Raw genomic sequence first — 17,904 nt, forward strand, 5'->3', positions numbered from 1 at the left:
GATGCATGTACAACTAAGATTGAGAACAACATATTAGATTTTGACTATAAATAATAAACCAGAAAAACCTTATTTGAAACTCTTAACAGATTTTTGCCGAAAAAAGTAGAATCACTATAATTAGAATTAATTTAAATTAATGTAGCACATATTTAGTCTATTTCTGTTGTACCTAGATATGATGTTTACTTACACAAAGACGTAGAAGAGAATGATTGTTACAAACAGTGTCTCATTTGGAGAATTTCAATACTCTTAGAATGCACCAAAAATGCAGTGCTATTCTCTTGCACTGCTGATAATAACGAGGCACAAGAAGCAAGCATTTGATTATGTTTCTATAAATTTAGAAAAAGCAGTTTTCATACCTGGCCAATTATACCTAATAATATAGAATCCCCAATTTTCCATTACGGATTCTATTTATTGGAATAACGAACTAGATTTTGCTCACGAACGATCAGCCGAAAGTGATATTTCACTTGCAGCTCGTTGCTATTTAAAAATGGAATCGGCTAGAAGTCATGTGCTGGCCACATCAATTATTTTCGAATTAGTTTAAAAACAGAAAGGTTCTATGACCAGATCGGTAATTTACAGAACTAGAAATATCTTTTAATTAATTATTAATAATTACAATGGTGCTGCAAAGTATTCACAAAAATTTTGAGTTCCATTTATTATATTTATTAAATGCGTTGTAAATAGCACCATTTAGATATTACAGAATAAAAAAAAAAGTAAAGTTGTTATTAATCTGACCGTTTGTTGCTTTTAAATTTTTCGTTTTTTTAACTAACCCGTAGTTTTAATTTGAGATATAGATTAAAGAATTAACGCCATATCGAATAGCAAGATTTTGAGAAGGACTATTCACAGGCTATGATGAAGTGTTAACGAGAAACTTATGTGTCTTGCAGTGGCCCGTCTTAAAAGTTTACTTCAGAAAATTCGCGGAAAAATTCAAAATTTCTACGAATCATAAAGAAAAAGAGCCCACCAGTTGTAAAGCGGTAATACTAACGAACGTCCTGAGTTCAAATCCGGCGAATGAACTGGCAAAAAAAAAAAAAAAAAAAAAAAAAAAAAAAAACTGGCATGATTTTCCCCAAGTACAATTATAAGGTATTTCTCCCGCCTTCTTGGCGTGCCTTGGTGATGTGTTGGTCTGCGCGCTGGGCGTGCATTTCAGAGTTCGATTCTCGGCGAAGGCATTGCTAATTTTTTAATCTCTCTTTCTTCCAAAAAAATCCTAATGTCTTTCCAATGGCACCCGAACTAAAAAGGGTGTTGGTTGATGATTCTCCACACCCAGGATTTAGCAATTGGGTCCACTGAAGCCCTAGTCACCCATTAAAAGGGAGAGTATATAAGGTATTTCTATTGCCTTTTTAGCGTGCCTTCGTAGTGTGGTGGTCTTCCCACTGGGCTCGTATGCCAGAGGTCCGTGGTTCGATTCCCGGAGAAGGCGTTGCATATTTCTCATCTTGCCTGCTTTAAAAAAATACCTAACGTCTCTACACTGGGGCCCGAACTAAAAACGGTGGTGGATGATGATTCTCCACACCCAGGATTTGGCGACTGGGTCCCCTAAAAACCCCAGTCGCCTTTTAAAGGGTGGAGTATATAAGGTATTTCTCCCGTCTTCTTGGCAAGCCTTTGTGGTGTTGTGGTCTGCATGCTGGGCGCGTATTCCCGAGGTCCGCGGTTCGAAGGCTTTGCTAATTTTTCATCTTGCCTGCTTCCAAAAATACCTAATGTCTCTACACAATGTGAATACGGACAGTTTCTTCTAGAAAGTTCTCCACGAAAGTCTTTGTACCTTGAAGCAGATAGTTCCAGTGTGTTTTGCGATAATCGGAAAAATGCAATTTATACCAAAAACCCAAACCTGTAACTAAGAGCATTTGAAAATGGATTCTGGGTGTGCCTAATATGAAGCAGTGTTATCAGGTTAGGATTAATATTAGGTTTGAAATTATATTTCCTATTCAACTTTTCAACTTATCTCTGACATCCATTAATTTGCTGAGAATTTTGACTTTAAAATACCTAAGACTTAAAGAAAACTTTAAAATATTATTCGTTTGATTTGGAAGATGAAATATTATCTTAAATATGCAAAACATCCAGAGAAAGAAGAAATAACTGAAGCAGCCAAAATTTGTTTTTTCCAAGAGAGCGGAAAATTTTCATTTCTTCTTTTTTCTTTATTTTTATTGAATTTTTTTTTAATTCGTACATTTTATGCAAAGCATGTATGTTTTTTTCCTTCTCAGCCGTTTGAGAGTGATTTATATACTGCTTCTTTAGAATTTCTTGCACTTTTTTGGGGGGGGATTCTTCTCCCATCCCTTTTCAGTACACGAGGCATAAATTACTCTATTCATCAACATTGTTTTAGTTTCAATTTCAAAACAGCTTTAAAGGAAGAAAAGCATTTTAAAGGGAAATCTAAATTTTATTCCAATCATAATTTAAACCCATTTAAATAATCAGTCTGGAAGGTTTTATTTTAATTGATTAATTTTCGTAAAAGTCTTGCTCCTCCTTTTCGTTTCCATAAATTCTCATTTCATCTCAACTCTGGTTTAATAAACCACATCGGGCATCTAATTAAGAAAATTGGAGCGAAGCTTAAGAAAGGATTTCCGTGTTAATTCATGCTGCAGAAACTAATTAGTTAGATAAGGAAGCTCATCTCTTAAAATATTACTATTAAGGGAATTTGAGCTTATGACAGAACTGAATATGCACTATCCCTTAAATTTTATCAGCTTGTCACTGCTACATTTTGATTTATTTGAACTATATTATAAGTCTTTGTCTTAACAGAAGCCATGGAATTTGAATTGGGAATTCTCAGAGCATTCGCAAGTATACGAGTATTTAAATTAGAATACTTCAGCCTATCTATTACGTTAGCGTGCATTTCTAATTAGTGAAAATTACAGCGTGGGAGAGATGTCACTAACAACTATTGGAACCTAATCATAATTTAAAGCTTTGCAACCTGAATACTAGAACCTTCTGATTGTTCAACACCTTTGAATGTAATTGCTATATATTTTTTTGGACAAAATATCAACTATTTTTAGCAAAAGCAAAAAGCATTTCTGTCAGCTCTACGTGGGTTGCCATTATAGAGTCATTTCTGTTCTTGTAACTACTATGTTCCACGTGAACGTTGTTTTGATTTTCATAACCCATAAATCCAGCACATATCTGAAGAGCCTTATATCTCGTACAGTGGCAACACATCCCGAAACGTAAGGTGAGATTATAGAGGATCTAATGCATTGAGTCATCTTGATACAGAGTTTTAACTATCAATTAATCCAATCTTGAAAGAAATGCGTCAATGCTGGCAGCAACTGTATTGAAAGATGGGTTTTTACATGTAAAAAAAAGATTTAGCTTTTCGAAGCTGGAGGCATGAGGTATCAGCTGAGCCATCGCCAAGATTCAAGCCACAAATCTTCCATCTACTAACTACACGTGCTGCTAGTTACACCACAAGGGAAGGCACGCGGGAATTCAATGGTTCCTTGCGAAGAACGAAAGATGCGAGATGGAAAAAGAAGACTCAGTCTACCAAAGCCAAGTGGTGATGAATTTATCGTTCTTCTCATTTTAGCTACAACTTACACTTCGACAGCACGTATAGGGGAAAGTATAATTTCCTATAGGCTAATCTTTCAGTTTCAACTATTAGCGACTGAAGTGAACCTACTTTAATATTGAGATAGTTGTAAATTAAAGATCAGTGCAGTTCATGAAGAATTACCGTCTCCGAAATTATTGCCAAGTTAAGACTTCGCTAAAATTCGCCAGCCTTGTTTCCTTAACTGAAAATTAATGGAAATGTATTGACCAATTAAATTTTGAAGAAAATAAGTAACCAGAGATCTAAATTATTTCCGTGAAATTAAGTAGACATCTTAATTTTTTTGCGAAGAATTTGTCACTGGTAGATATCGCGTTCGAATTTCTTTATAACGTTTACTTTAATATATAATCAAATCTTTTTAAACCATCCCATGACTAAGACATCACAGCACGTATCACAATACTTCCTCAGTTACTCGCTCTTGTAGTTAATTCTTTTTCTCTTACTTCGTTCATTACCTCATTTTGAGCCTTTATATCACTTATGTACTATTAGTCGTTTTCGTTTCAGCAAAAATCTTTAGTTTTTAAGTTATTCCCATGGTGTATTTCGATAACCATGGGAATAACTTCATACACGAGGCAATGCCATAATTAGAATTCTCTCTCTTTTCATTTTCTTCATACGCGCATTCTGTTTAGTATTGTGAGGATCGCATATTAAGGAGTGAAATTATACATCCAATTAAATGCTAAAATGGGAATAATACGATCTCTTTCTGAACAAGTTGCCCTTTTTTTATAACTTATTTAGTATTCCACGCCTATTGTTAAGACTCCTGTTAATAAAAGAATCAATTTTAGACCTTCGAACTCCCACAAGAATTAGAGCCACCGTTCTACTGTTGCAACAAATGCTTTACGAATCTGGAATTCAAGCGGGGAGACCATTGGCTTGCGTGTTCCGGTCTCTTCATGTTCTAAAGGCAGTATAATTGTCATGTTTAATACAGCGAGGGAAAATGAGGCCATGTATCGTTTATTGACGAGTCTAGCTTGAATTGTGATTCTAGACGTGGTTTGACCATGAGGAAGTGAAGACTGTACAACTTGATTTCCTTTATTTAAGAAAGATCTCTTTTCTAAGGAAACAGTTTTCATGGCGTGGAATCGTTAAATATGGCTACATCGAGCTACATATCTTTGATGGAAATTGGGTAATCAATCTCAGATGTGTGAAGAGTATTTTGGAAACACACGTAAGGCTGTTTAGAAATACAGCTTATCAGATACTTTGCTATTGGATAAAAATGCTCGTCCGCAGCGAGTATGTCTGGTGTCAGAATACAACTTGTGGTTCGAATGAAGTGGCTAGCTTACTCGTTAGACCTGAAACCGATTGGTTATATGTGAAATATCTTAGGATGCCAAATTGTAGATGCAAAAAACTCCCCAGATCATCCAGGACCTAAAACAGCACTTTCAGATGAGTGGTATGCAATTACACAAGACTTAATCAAATCTTTGGTAAATTCTATGAAATCAAGATGTGAGATTTGCATTCCTAGGGGTAACCATATACCAAACTGAAAAAAAGATTATCTGTTAAACATGGAAGATGTTTTTCTATCATTCATAAATTCCAATATATCTGTTTTAAAATGTAATACTTTGATATTAATCAACTGTAAGATATAGTATATTTTATTTTAAATAACGCTTCTTTAGAAACTGTTTTCAATCATTTTTCTATGAGTAAAAATTATGTTTAATTTCTAACAGTATCTTTTAATTTTGGTGAGGGATGTATAAAAAGAAAGATGATCTAACTTTGATCCACCCCGTTTCTCTTTCGGAGAGATCTTAACTAAAATTCGCTTCCGTGTATGTTTTCCCCCTTAGATATTAATGATTTCGGTGAGAACAATAAGCGACTCCGAGGAGGAAAATAGCAATAAAAAAATCTTTTAATTTATTGTTAAAATTCGAGGGAATATTTCCAGTCTAATAAGATAAGGAAAGGCTAAGACTAGCATAGAACTCTCTTGAGCGGAAGTTCTAACATAAAATATAAGATATTCAGTAACAAGTTAAAAATTAAAAAAAAAAAAAAATAGAAATAAAAATATACAGGCCGTTTTTTTAAAGAAACCTCTTATTAGTAAACATTTGATTTATTAAAGGAATTTCAGAAAAAAAACCCGATCCTTTAAACTTAAATTAGGCTTCGAGGAACGTGGTTAAAATGTAACTATTTAGCGGTTGCGTAAAACTAAACACGTTAAATACAAAATATGAAATGTCGCCATTTCCACGGAGAAGAATACGAAACTGTGATTTTAAATTAATGCGTTTTGTTTAGTGGAAAAGTTAATTTTTAGAAATTTTTATTCGAAAACATAGTACATATAATTATTTTTTAGGGTATTTGTATAAGATCGTCAGAGGTTTCAGCAATAACAGCTTAATTAAATTTGATGGTGCAGAGTAGCACACATTATATCTGTCAAATTTAAATGGCAATAGAGTATGTTCAGTAAATTTATGTGATCGTGAAATGACATCGAACACATAGATATGTAACACAGAATATAATATAGACAATAAAAACATCAATGGTTCTTAAAATTATAAAATATCCTCTAAATACGCTACTTCTGCTGGAATGCATTGCTGATGACTATGCAAGAAGGCTCCCGTAACGCTTCTTGACATCTCCTATAGAAACGGATGCAGCTGTCCTATAGAAAACGCATGCATCTGTCCTCTAGAAACGCATCAGCTTCATACCTAATGGCAGTTTCCATTTCATCGATCGTCCGCAAATGATGTGCAGAGATTCTCTTTTTTTTAGATGACGTCAGAGGAGGTAGACCGGAGGCGTCAAGTCTAGGAAGCTGAATGGCCGAGTCAAATCACGAAAAGATGAAAAAATCAGACGATTTAGTAATATTATCGGAATACAGTCGCAACTTGTGCTTGCCATTGCACCGACAGACGCCCGTTGAGCATCTGTGACGTAGCCTGTTTGACCGAAGTCTTCCACCCTCGCAATAGGCAAACTATAACGTCCAATGGTTCATGATGTAATAATTGTCTGACTCTTCCCTTTTGAAGGATATAAGTATGCTGTATATGGCTCTGGCAGTATTTCCAACTCAAACTGGTAGGTACAAAATTCGCCAACTTGTTTGCTTGAGTAAATCTGTCATAGAAAATACTTTCCTCATAGATCATTTTATCCCTATTGATTACATACAAAAGTTTAAGTTTTGTAAATGTTTACTAAAACTTGTCACATCACCAAAACTGCAGTCTGAAGACTAAGAAACTGAAAGATGTATTTTTATTGAGAAACTGAAAGCTGTGTTTTTGAAACTGGAGTCATATACCAAGAGATATTTAGTCGTGTAATTTTTCTGAAACATTCTATATGAAGAAACCGCTACTGATACGAGAGAAAGAAACTTTTATTGTGAAAATAAAATGTTTTTAATTCATAACATGATTTGAGTCGAAAACAGAAATCTAATATTTAGGTTTAATACACGGATCTGCATGCCTTATCTAACAGTGTGAATTAAGAAGCCTGTGAGAATGCATGTACACATCTACATATATATATGTAAGCATATACATCCGTGAAAATACAGATGTACATGTATATGTGCCCGTGAAGAGCTAAAAATCGAGATATTAGAATACCATGGACCGCTGGCCGGTATGTTTATAAACTGTGGCTACAGAAACTTTCATTTAAAAGGCTTTGTCATGTGACGCTCAGTGGGTATTGTGGCAGAATAATAAAGATCTCCAGAATTTAGGCAAGACTTCTGGTGGATGCAACTGGGTTTCAGTACGGCGGTGTAAAGATAAGTACACTCCTGTACTCCAACAATTTTCAAATCATGAGATTTTATTTTATGAGATTATCCGCTTTGGAGATTTTATTTGCCTTTCTCTTTTTCCAGATTTGTTTTATCTGGATTACTACTTATGCGATTAGCAAAAGAAGAGAGCCTCTTATTATATTTTTAAAATTATATTTTTGAAATATTTTTTTATATATTATGTATAGCAACTATTACCTTGAAAACTTTGAAACCAATTTACATTTAAAAAATAAATGTGTCCGCCGTTTTACCGGTATTCTAGAATGTGCTCTAAGGTTCAAAGCGGTTGAGAATCTATTATTGTTATTTCACAACAACACAAAAGTTACTATAAATATTCACCGTTGTTATATTGTTATTTAAATCTCATAGCTATACACCAGGATATACTTTACTTAAGATTCGTTTCATGTTATGCAGCATTAAGCCTGGCACAACACGTGTTGTAATCGACGATATTTGAAATTAAAAATTAAGTATTTAACTTACCACTAACAGAACGGTCTTTTGGATCTCTAGTGAGCAAAATTCTTTTTACAGGAAAGTCGTACTTATGACTGGTTTTTGGGTCCTGAAAACAAATATAATGCTTCAGAATATTTCATTAAACAACTGCAGATATTTCAATAAATTGCATAAATGCGTCATGGCTGTCAAGCTTAATTTACAAACAGAGCAGAAAAAAAGAATTCAGTAGCTGCTGAGAAAGCATGTTAGATTATTTATGTGTTTGTTCTACCTTTAAGTCGGTATAAATACTTTTTTTATAAAGTTTATTACACATTTAGGAAAAATATGCCTTTTAAAATCTGATAGGCTTAATTTAAAACAAAGAAAATGAAACATTTATTTATGCATTTGACAAAATGTCAATAATTTAATCTTATTCATACATGATGTAGGTGCGTAATATATGGCATAAGAAACATCTTTCATTATTTAACTAATGCTGCAGCATTCATAAATATCAAACTAAGACATTAAAAATTAAATATATTTTAGGCGCTGATAATTGCATGTATGATTCAAGTGCTTTTATTGCTTTTAAGCAGTTATTATTAGAAAGATTCTTATGTCACATTCAGTAACAACATTCTGGAGACCGACTATTTGACAGATCACATTAAAACAAATTGAAGCTATTATGTCTTATGTAACGGCAATAGTTGCTGGTCATCTTCATGATAATTGGAACGATACTGTAATCTAATGAAACGCTCCATAAATTTGTAAAGCGTCAGTAAACACATTCCTTACGTACAATAATGAGTCTAATATAGTTTAATCTAGTCTTTTATTAATTAAAATAACAAATATTGCATTGTTAATTTAATTAAATAAGAAATGTTGCATTGCTAGTTTATTTAAATAACAAATTTTGCATTGACTGCTTGATCTAAAGGGAAGGATAAATCCTTGATGCCTAACCAATTTTATCAGAAACAAAAATACCAGCCATGCATTGTTTCATTCCTAGTTCTCCTTTGGTCTTAAGGAATTTGAAATTATCCATTGCAAGGTCTGATACAGCGACTTCGGTATTACTGTGATAACTGTAGGTGAAATTCATGTTAAATCGCAAACGTTAATAGACCATTACATGAAATTTACATGAAAAAAGCCAACATGAAACGTTATGAATGATGCAAAAGGCAGAATGGGTTTAATTTTATGAAGATACAAATGGAGTTCTGTTTAGAAAAATGTTCAAAATTAGGTTGATTTTAATCAGTTACTTTTTAAGCTGACATAATAAACTGATATCTATTTGGAGAAAAGATTTCTCTATCTTAATGCATGGTAGCCTGTTTCGATTTTATAGCATTTCTTGCGCATTTTGTTTCGCTTATATTTAGAGAGAGAAAGAAAGATTATATTAATTATGTAATTTTTTTGTTTTACAGTAATTCATACCTGCTTTCAAACTTTGTTTACTTAGTACACATTATCCAAAAAACAGCAGTAAAGTTTGGCATTAGTTTATGTAATGCCAAAGGATGCACAACGGACTTAAGTAATAACTAACTTAGGTTCTGAAAGTATTAGGAGTTTCCTATTAGTAAGTTATACTACGCCACATATCAAAAGTAATTCTGTGTGGTATGACTTTTCTGTAAGAATGTGCAGCTGCTATGATATTTCTTTCTTCAGATGGTTAACATTTTGATTTCTACAAAGAAATGTTTTTTCATTATCCTAAATTTAGATGTGATAAATTTAAAGATTTAAGACAGTAATACTCTGCGCCTTTAACTTGACGAAGCAAGATAGCTTTAGGAGAGCTATATAAACTCATCAGGTACACAAATCACAGAATTTTAGATTAAACACACTTGATTATTTAATTGATCTCAGGGTTTTAGTTCTTTTCACATAGTAGCTCTTTAATTGTTAACTACATTGTTAAAAAGCATGAGATTAGAAGAACGAGAATTTTGTGTGCTACTTAAAAGAAAATAATTTAGATATCATGCAGGATTATTGTGTACTTTGTTGATCAAAAAGAAACTGGAAAAGGCGACGAGATTCTGAGCGCAAATTTATATTAAATGCGGTCTTCATTCACAATAACTGGAATTCTGTCAGGAAGGGTTTTATTTCAATGTGTACTGAATTTGCACCGAACCTTTGCAATTCGAACTGAAATTGCTTTGCAGAATTAAACATCAACTCTTGAATGTAGACTTTCTACTGGTCATTACGGTAACAATATAATGAGAAGACAATCCGAATTTCCTTTCCTAAAAAAATTCCGCATCTTCGGAGATTATGGGATATTGAGCTGTCATGATGAAGCAATTAGCCTCCTTCTTTCACTGTTGAGGTCTGTTTTATATATTCCTTATTAAACTGCCTCAAGAAATTACAACAAATGTTGTATTGGTAATATGACCTAAAGGGAATGATAAATCCTTGTTACGTAACCAATTTCATTAGAAAACAAATATATATATCAACTGTGTTTTTTTATTTTTTTTAATTTTTAGTTCACTTTTGGTCTTAAAGAATCTGAAGGAGTCTAATGCAGCAACTTTGACGTTATTTATGAATGACTCGCTCTTTCACTGTAATAACTACTCATGACATTGAAGTTAAATCTGAAAGTTTGATAAACTACTACGTGAAATTCCAAGCAGGCATGTTGGGCAGGCGTTGGGAAGGATGCAAAAGGCAGAATGGGTTTAATTTTAAGAAGATACAAATCAAGTTTTATTCAGAAAAATGTTCAAAATTAGGCTAACTCTAGTTTCTTTTTAAGCCAACCTAATAAACATCTGTTTAGAGAAAAGCTTTCACTTTAATTCCCCTTAGTAAAATTAATATGCACAAATAATAGAAGCATAAATAATAGAAGTTTGAAGTAAAGAACAGTGTGCGTACGTTCTTACTTGAGCTTTTCGCAGGTGGGTGGACTGCTGTCGATCCCCTGACGGCTGAGAATGAGGAGACGAGCGTCTGAGGTCATCAACGGCACCCCGGCCGTCAGTGTACTCGTCATAAGGCTGAGGAACACCACCTACATAGAGGAAAAGAAACATCAATCGTATTTTCACACCTATGATAGAAAATTCTTTAGCATAATCTTAAAGCAAGGCGAATTACAACGGCATTAAAGATTTACTGCAGAAGAAAAACGGAAGGGACGCGATAATATGGTTGGTGGTTTTTACAAAGAGAAATTTAAAAATACCTTACATCTTAAAACTTCTTGACGGATCATACATTGTGACACTTTAAACTTCTATCTGTTAATCAGTTCAACCACGCTTACTTTAACATTGCATATTCAACCTAATTACAGCCTTGCGCTCTTTCAATTGCTTTCAATCTTAGAGCAATTAGCTTAGGCTGAATGTACAAAACTTAGTAGTTCAAAGCAGACGCTCACTTACACATGTTTTTAGACGGGGTTTTTAAAGGACAATCTATCCTCATCCTTAGAAGAAGTTACTTACTCTATATGCGGACTAAGTCTACTGCTGCGGTTGATTTGATTCTGCGTAGCCACGTCCAACCTCTAATTTAAATCGCAATATGATTAATATGTTTAGGAACGATTATGGTTACCTGATTTTTAGAATCATTTTCCGAAGCCTCAGCAGCGTTGAAACAACACATTATAAAAGCTGTCTGTCATGAAATCAGAAAGTCTATCAAGGAATGATGAAGCCAATAGAGGTCGAAATGGGTACAAGAAGAAAAATTTTCCATTTTACAAAGTGCGAATGAATCAAGATCTTCTAAGGTCTGAAAAACTAAAAGAATACCGTCTTCTGCTACCAGTAATTGTTATAATAGTGTTTCATTTTCTGGTACCGTATTTATGTCTCAGAAATCTTAATGAATTCACTTTGTATTTGCAATACCTTATAATTTTCATAAATAGTTGTAGCTTTCCTTAAAACTCCAATGGCTTACTTCAGTTAAAACTCTCCTTTTAATAATTTTAGTTTTAATGAAAAAATTACTTTTCCTCCCCTTCTCCCTTGTGTGAAACACTAAAATGGCTTGGAAAAGAAGAACGTTTTAAGCAACCATTTCTGTAAATTATTGTAAGTTTGATTATGTAAAGTATTTTTAAACCATAGATCGTGCCTTTAAAAATTTCGTTTTAGCAACAAGTTCCCTTCATATTTAAAGAGAGGCAATGTGCAAAGAATTATGTTATTATAGATTGATGTTCGCAGAAAAATGTAACCTTCACTATTTTGTATGAGATTTCTAAAGCAAAATATTCAATTATCAATAAAATGTTTCAAAACTTTAAATAATAAACTAATGATCATGCATTTGTATTTGTGAAAACAGCGATATAGTAGTTAATATTTTAACGTTGAAAGTGTTTCTTAACTTCAACCGCTATTATTTGTTCTCGCAGGAAGATTCAGGTGATATGGAAAGCCATACAAATATCTTCTTTATTATCTTCTTTATTATAATAATATCTTTATATTTTTCTTCAGAACTTATCGTTAGTAGCGCTTCTTGGCTGTCATATTTCCTAGTCAGTTCCTCATCAAAATAGTGCCAAGTGTAGCATCTTCTAAGTGTTCAGCAAGCAAAGACGTTTTTGCAGGACTTGCATGGAAATCTAGTGCGAGATATTTTATGCTTTCCGCATAATATTGAATGGCATCGTTTTAAAGAATAATTTGAGAGCGGATGTAATGCACGTACAAGTTCATCACAGTAAGTGGAATTTTATACTATACATGAGCATAAATAAATAATCATTATAAATACATGCAGATAAATGTATGTATGTTAAATATGTGCATGAATACACCTTTGAGTGTTTTGAAACTTCTTAAAATAAGTGAATTTGTGATGCATAACGTGGAAATTAAATTAAGAGATGGTATTTTAAAAAATCGAAGACAAAAACATTGAACCTATTTATACTATTACAGATTTGGTATTTAAATAGCTAATGTTAGTTGGAATATAAATTAAATTGTTTTAATTCCCGTGCAGTGCAGCGCGTGACGAATATTAAAGGAAAGCTAAGCCAAAAAATTAAAAATACAAGAGCACGTGCATTTAACATTTAATACTTAAATATCTCTTTTTGATTTCGTAAAAGTTCCAGAAAATTTTCGCGCGCGATTTAAAATCTTATAAAAAGGAGGAAAACCTCTCAATTCGGAGTTAGTTAGTTAGTTTGTTGTTGTTTTAAGAGTTTGTTTAGAAGACCTTTCTTGTTGACTGTAGCGAATTCGCGGATGAGCTTTCTTTAGCTGTTTTGAATTAAGTTCTCTTGAACGTTTGAGTTGTTAAAAGATAACTACTGTGAGATATTGCAATACTGCACGAATATCTAAGGAAATTTACGCATTTTTGTTGTGATAATAATAAATTTTGTTCATTTTTCATCGGACTTATGCATTAATTTCATAACGAACCCGTACTCACGCAACAAGTTTTGGTGCAGCGGTGGGAATTTGAATGCCAATAACAAGAGCGATAGAAGAACAACTAAGACAGTTGCCTCGTTTAAAGAAGAAATCAAAGCAGGCCAAGAAGAAATGAAAGCGGGATAGGAAGAAATGAAAGCGGGACAGGAAGAAATGAAAGCGGGACAGTAATCCGTTAAAGAGGAGATGAAATCCATTAAAGACGAGTTAAAGCAGGTCAAGAGGAAATGAAAAGAGAAATTACCTGCGTAATAGAAAACAAATTCGAGGCTATAGAAGGTAGAATAGACTCGGTCGAAAGTAAAGGCTGGTGAAATTGAAGAACGAGTCTCTTCCGTCAAAGAAGAAATAGAAGGGAGAGTTTCTGCTGTGGGGGAACGAATTGAAGGGAGAGTTTGTGCCGTCCAACACCAAATCGAACAACACATTGATGATAAGGTTTCTGCAGTAGCCAAAGAAGTGGATATTTTAAAGAAATTCGTAGCGACGGCAGGAAGCAATAGTGATGGTTTTAAATTCTTATCGATGCTTGCTCGTCCATCTTTGAAGTTATCCACATATGATGGGAAGACATCCTGGCAAGTGTGTAAGACCCAATTTTCTATAGTTGCGGATGCGAATGGATGAGATTCCCAAGTTAAGGACTGTCATCTCGCCGCTTCTCTGAGAGCAGACGCAGCGGATATCCTGCAGACGCTTCCCGAAAACCAGAGACTATGAAGCTCTATCCGGCGCTTTGGGGGACAAGTGTTTGAAATATTACAGCAGCTGCCTTCAATTAAAATCCCGTCAACAGAAGCCAACGGAAAGACTTCAAGAGCTCGCCACGGATGTTGAAGGGCTGTGCTATCTCTCCTTTTCGAAGTGTCCGACGGAAACAAGGGAAATCCTGTCACTGCAATACTTCATCGACGGCATCCGGGATTCCGAAATACAGAAATCTCTGCGAATGGTGGATGTGAAGGACATAAAAAGCATTCTGTTGTACGCCATAAAATTCGAGACAGCCCAGCAAGCAACTTGTAGAGATCGCTACCCAGTCAAAGCTGTGAGAGTCCGCGAGCCAGTGGATCAATTGATGGCTCGTTTAGATGATTTAACAAGAAAAGTCGATGCTTTGATACAGGAAAGGAAGGAGAAGAAACAGGCTCTAAAGTGTTGGAACTTGGTACTGAAGGTCACTTATGACGGAATTGCAGAACACCTCAGGGTACAGGAAATAAAACAGATGATTTTACCAGACAAGTGAGTGGCTTGAGACGGAACAGAAGTGAAGAGAAATCAATCCTAAAGTGCTGGAACTACGGTGTTGAAGGCCACATACGAAGGAACTGCAGAACACCACAGAGCACGGAAAATAAGACCGACAAATTGAAATGACAATTAAATGCCATGGGACGAAAAAGGAGTGATAAGAAACCAAAGTGCTGGAAATGTGGAGCTGAAGGCCTCGTACGAAGGAATTGCAGAACACCCCAGGGTACGGAAAATAAGACCATTTCTCAGCAACGAGGCAGGAAAGAAATTAGTGACGATATCGAGAAACGGAGGTTGCCAGATAATGAAAAACCTTGTTTTAAAGCGCTCAAAATTTCTACAGTGAGTGGCAACAGTACCAGACAGTACATCAATGGGCATATCGATGGAGTTCCTTGCAATATGATCTTTGACACAGGAGCTAATGTTACCATCATTCGGAGAGATTTAGCTCAACAGTTTAAAGATAAACTTATTTGGACGCCATCCTGTGTTACCATTCAGACTGCGCCTGGTGATAAGATCGACATAACTGGGAAGTGAAACGTGAGCATCACGTTTGGAAGTGCCGCTTACCATCACACGGCTTATGTGGCGGATATTACAGATTCATGTATACTCGGATTGGAATTTTTAAGGAAATACAATTTTTCCTTAAGCTTCCAAAACAACAAACTGCTTTCAGCATCTGATGACATGACTATTCATCCTCAGAAGGGATCCTCACCTGAAAATGCCGACGCCTTGTCTGAAAGACCCACCTCGGGAAGCTGCCGAAATCATACTAGGGTCGAAAAGAAACGCAAGTCTACCAGCTATTCTCCATCCCAGATGCTTTTCGGTCGAGACCTTTGTCTGCCTTGTGACCGCCTGTTTGGTCGCCCTACGGATGCGCCTTCATCGCCTGAGGAATACATCCAAGATGTCCAGGGTGGAAGTGATGCAACGTTTTGCACGAAAGCGAGTCAACTTGGCGACGGAGAAACCAAAGACCAGATACGACGCGAGAGCTACTGGACATAGATTCAACAAAGGGGACAAAGTGTGGTTGTGGAACCCGATTCCACGAAAAGGAGTCATGCCTCAATTACAGTCACCTTGTGATGGTCTCCACACAGTCCTAAACAGGCTGAATGACGTCGTGGTTCGGATCCGTAAGTCTTCGAACTCTCAACCTAAAGTCGTTCATTACGACAGGTTAGCTCATTACTATGGCCATAGTGCGTAGTGTAAATAATTGTAAATAGTGTAAGACCATGGTCCGTTTTTGCTTCTAAATGTGTATTTGATTTGATTTTGAGATTTGTATTTTGTATTTGATTTGTATTTAGTATTTGACTTGTCTTTAGTATTTTATAGCGTTGATTTGTTTTAGTTAGTTATTGCATTTATTGTTCATGTCCTTTTGTTATTGTAATGTAATGTTTATTATTGCATTTATTGCTCATGTTCTTTGTTATTGTAATGTAATGTTTATTATTGCATTTATGCCTTAGTTGTAAGTTTGGCTTCCTGTCCAGAGATTGTACTGCCCGGGACGTGCAGTCCTTGGCAAGGGGGCAGTGTTACGGATTTGGTATTTAAATAGCTAATGTTAGTTGTATTATAAATTAAATTGTTTTATTCCCCGTGCAGTGCAGCGCGTGACGAATATTAAAGGAAAGTTAAGACGGAAAATTAAAAATACAAGAGCACATGCATTTAACATTTAATACATATATATCTCTTTTTGATTTCGAGAAAGTTCCAGAAAATTCTCGCGCGCGATTTAAAATCTTATAAAAAGGAGGAAACCCTCTCAATTCGGAGTTAGTTAGTTTGTTTGTTGTTGTTTCAAGAGTTTGTTTAGAAGACTGCTCTTGTTGACTGTAGCGAATTCGCGGATCAGCTTTCTTTAGCTGTTTTGAATTAAGTTCTCTTGAATGTTTGAGTAATTACAAGGTAACTACTGTGAGATATTGCAATACTGCACGAATATCTAAGGAAATGTAAGTATTTTTGTTGTGATAATAATAAATTTTGTTCATTTTTTTACTGGACTTGTGCATTCATTTCAGAACGAACCCGTACACACGCAACAATACAAAGAAAAATGCGATCATTCGGCATTAAAGCAAAAGAAGATGTGATCAATTAACGAAAAAATAGTTGTAGAGATCCGTTTTTCACATGGCTGTTAGCAGCGAATGTCATCGATTTTTAATCTCTTCAGTGACAAACGTTCCTACTAGAAGCAGTTTTAGTTTTGAGAAAAGAAAATAGTGAAAAGAGGACAAATATGGAGAATTAAGAGTGGTTCTTAGTACACATTCTTGTTTTCAGATGCGTAAGCGTTCAAACTGATGTGTGTAGACAGTGCTGTAAACGTACAATTTGATGTGAATGTACTTTATTGAATAATCTAGCAGATTTGGGACAACGGTTTCGATGAAATGATGTAATATTTAGAATTTAAAAGCATTAGGTAATATATGAATTTTCCAAATGCGCAGTAGACGAGTTCGATTTCAGTGTACACAAACAAAAAACAGCAGCAAGCATTGAAAACAAGGACATCTGCATAATATTGCCCTGTTATTAAGGTGCTAGCAATTTTCGCAGGTTACCAGCAGCGTTGACTAAGACAGGACCTTTCAGAACAATGGCCCAATATAAATGTGTAGGCAGCTTTATGAAGATCTGTTTTAACTTGAAAAATCAACTTTCATAAAAGTTCCGACACCCTTATACCTAAGCATCACCATACATGTTAGATTTGGATTAATTTTATATCAGATTACCAAACAAAACTCCAGCTGACTAGCGATGAACAGGTGTAAGGGCATGCTTATGAAGTTACTGATTATAGTTGATTAGCTTGGCGAATCCTAATAGATCTATGCAAGGTGCTGGCCTCTTTATATATGGAGCATGGCTATGAAGACGTAAGAGAAACAGCAAGAGAAAATGTCCCACCTGATCTGGATGAGTGGTGGTGGTGTCTCGAGGAGGCAGCTGTGGAAGTGTGGGGTCCTATAGGAGAGCTGCCGAGGTCCTGCAGGAGTTTCCGGGACCGGGTCGGCATGTCCGGCAGCAGAGGCATGGGGGCCAAATCCGTTTCGGAGTCCGTTGCTAAGGGGTAGTAATCCACAGGCGAATAGTAGGGATCCAGTGGATCATCCTCCAGATACAAGTTTTCGTACTGCCAAGGCTGGTGATGAGAGCGGGCAACTGAGTCATACCTATAATAA

General features: G+C 35.2%; 1 protein-coding gene across 4 annotated transcripts in view; it reads right to left on the reverse strand.

The window, feature by feature from the left end:
• LOC118182896 (uncharacterized) overlaps nucleotides 1-17,904 on the reverse strand; it is a 462,070-nt gene that overhangs the window by 71,115 nt on the left and 373,051 nt on the right. For all 4 annotated transcript variants that reach the window (XR_015042537.1, XR_015042535.1, XR_015042536.1 and 1 more), the window contains exons 16-18: nucleotides 17,630-17,895; nucleotides 10,892-11,019; nucleotides 7,992-8,073 (exon numbers count right to left, since the gene is read on the reverse strand). Coding sequence is in view for 1 of the 4 variants with exons in the window: in XM_085821730.1 (XP_085677856.1) it covers nucleotides 7,992-8,073; nucleotides 10,892-11,019; nucleotides 17,630-17,895 (476 nt within the window). In the remaining 3 variants the exon portion in view is untranslated. The remainder of the gene's footprint in view (nucleotides 1-7,991; nucleotides 8,074-10,891; nucleotides 11,020-17,629; nucleotides 17,896-17,904) is intronic.

Source organism: Stegodyphus dumicola, chromosome 8 (assembly GCF_044657685.1).
Source record: "Stegodyphus dumicola isolate Sdum_Otavi_A_Nest chromosome 8, ASM4465768v1".
NCBI lineage: Eukaryota > Metazoa > Arthropoda > Arachnida > Araneae > Eresidae > Stegodyphus > Stegodyphus dumicola.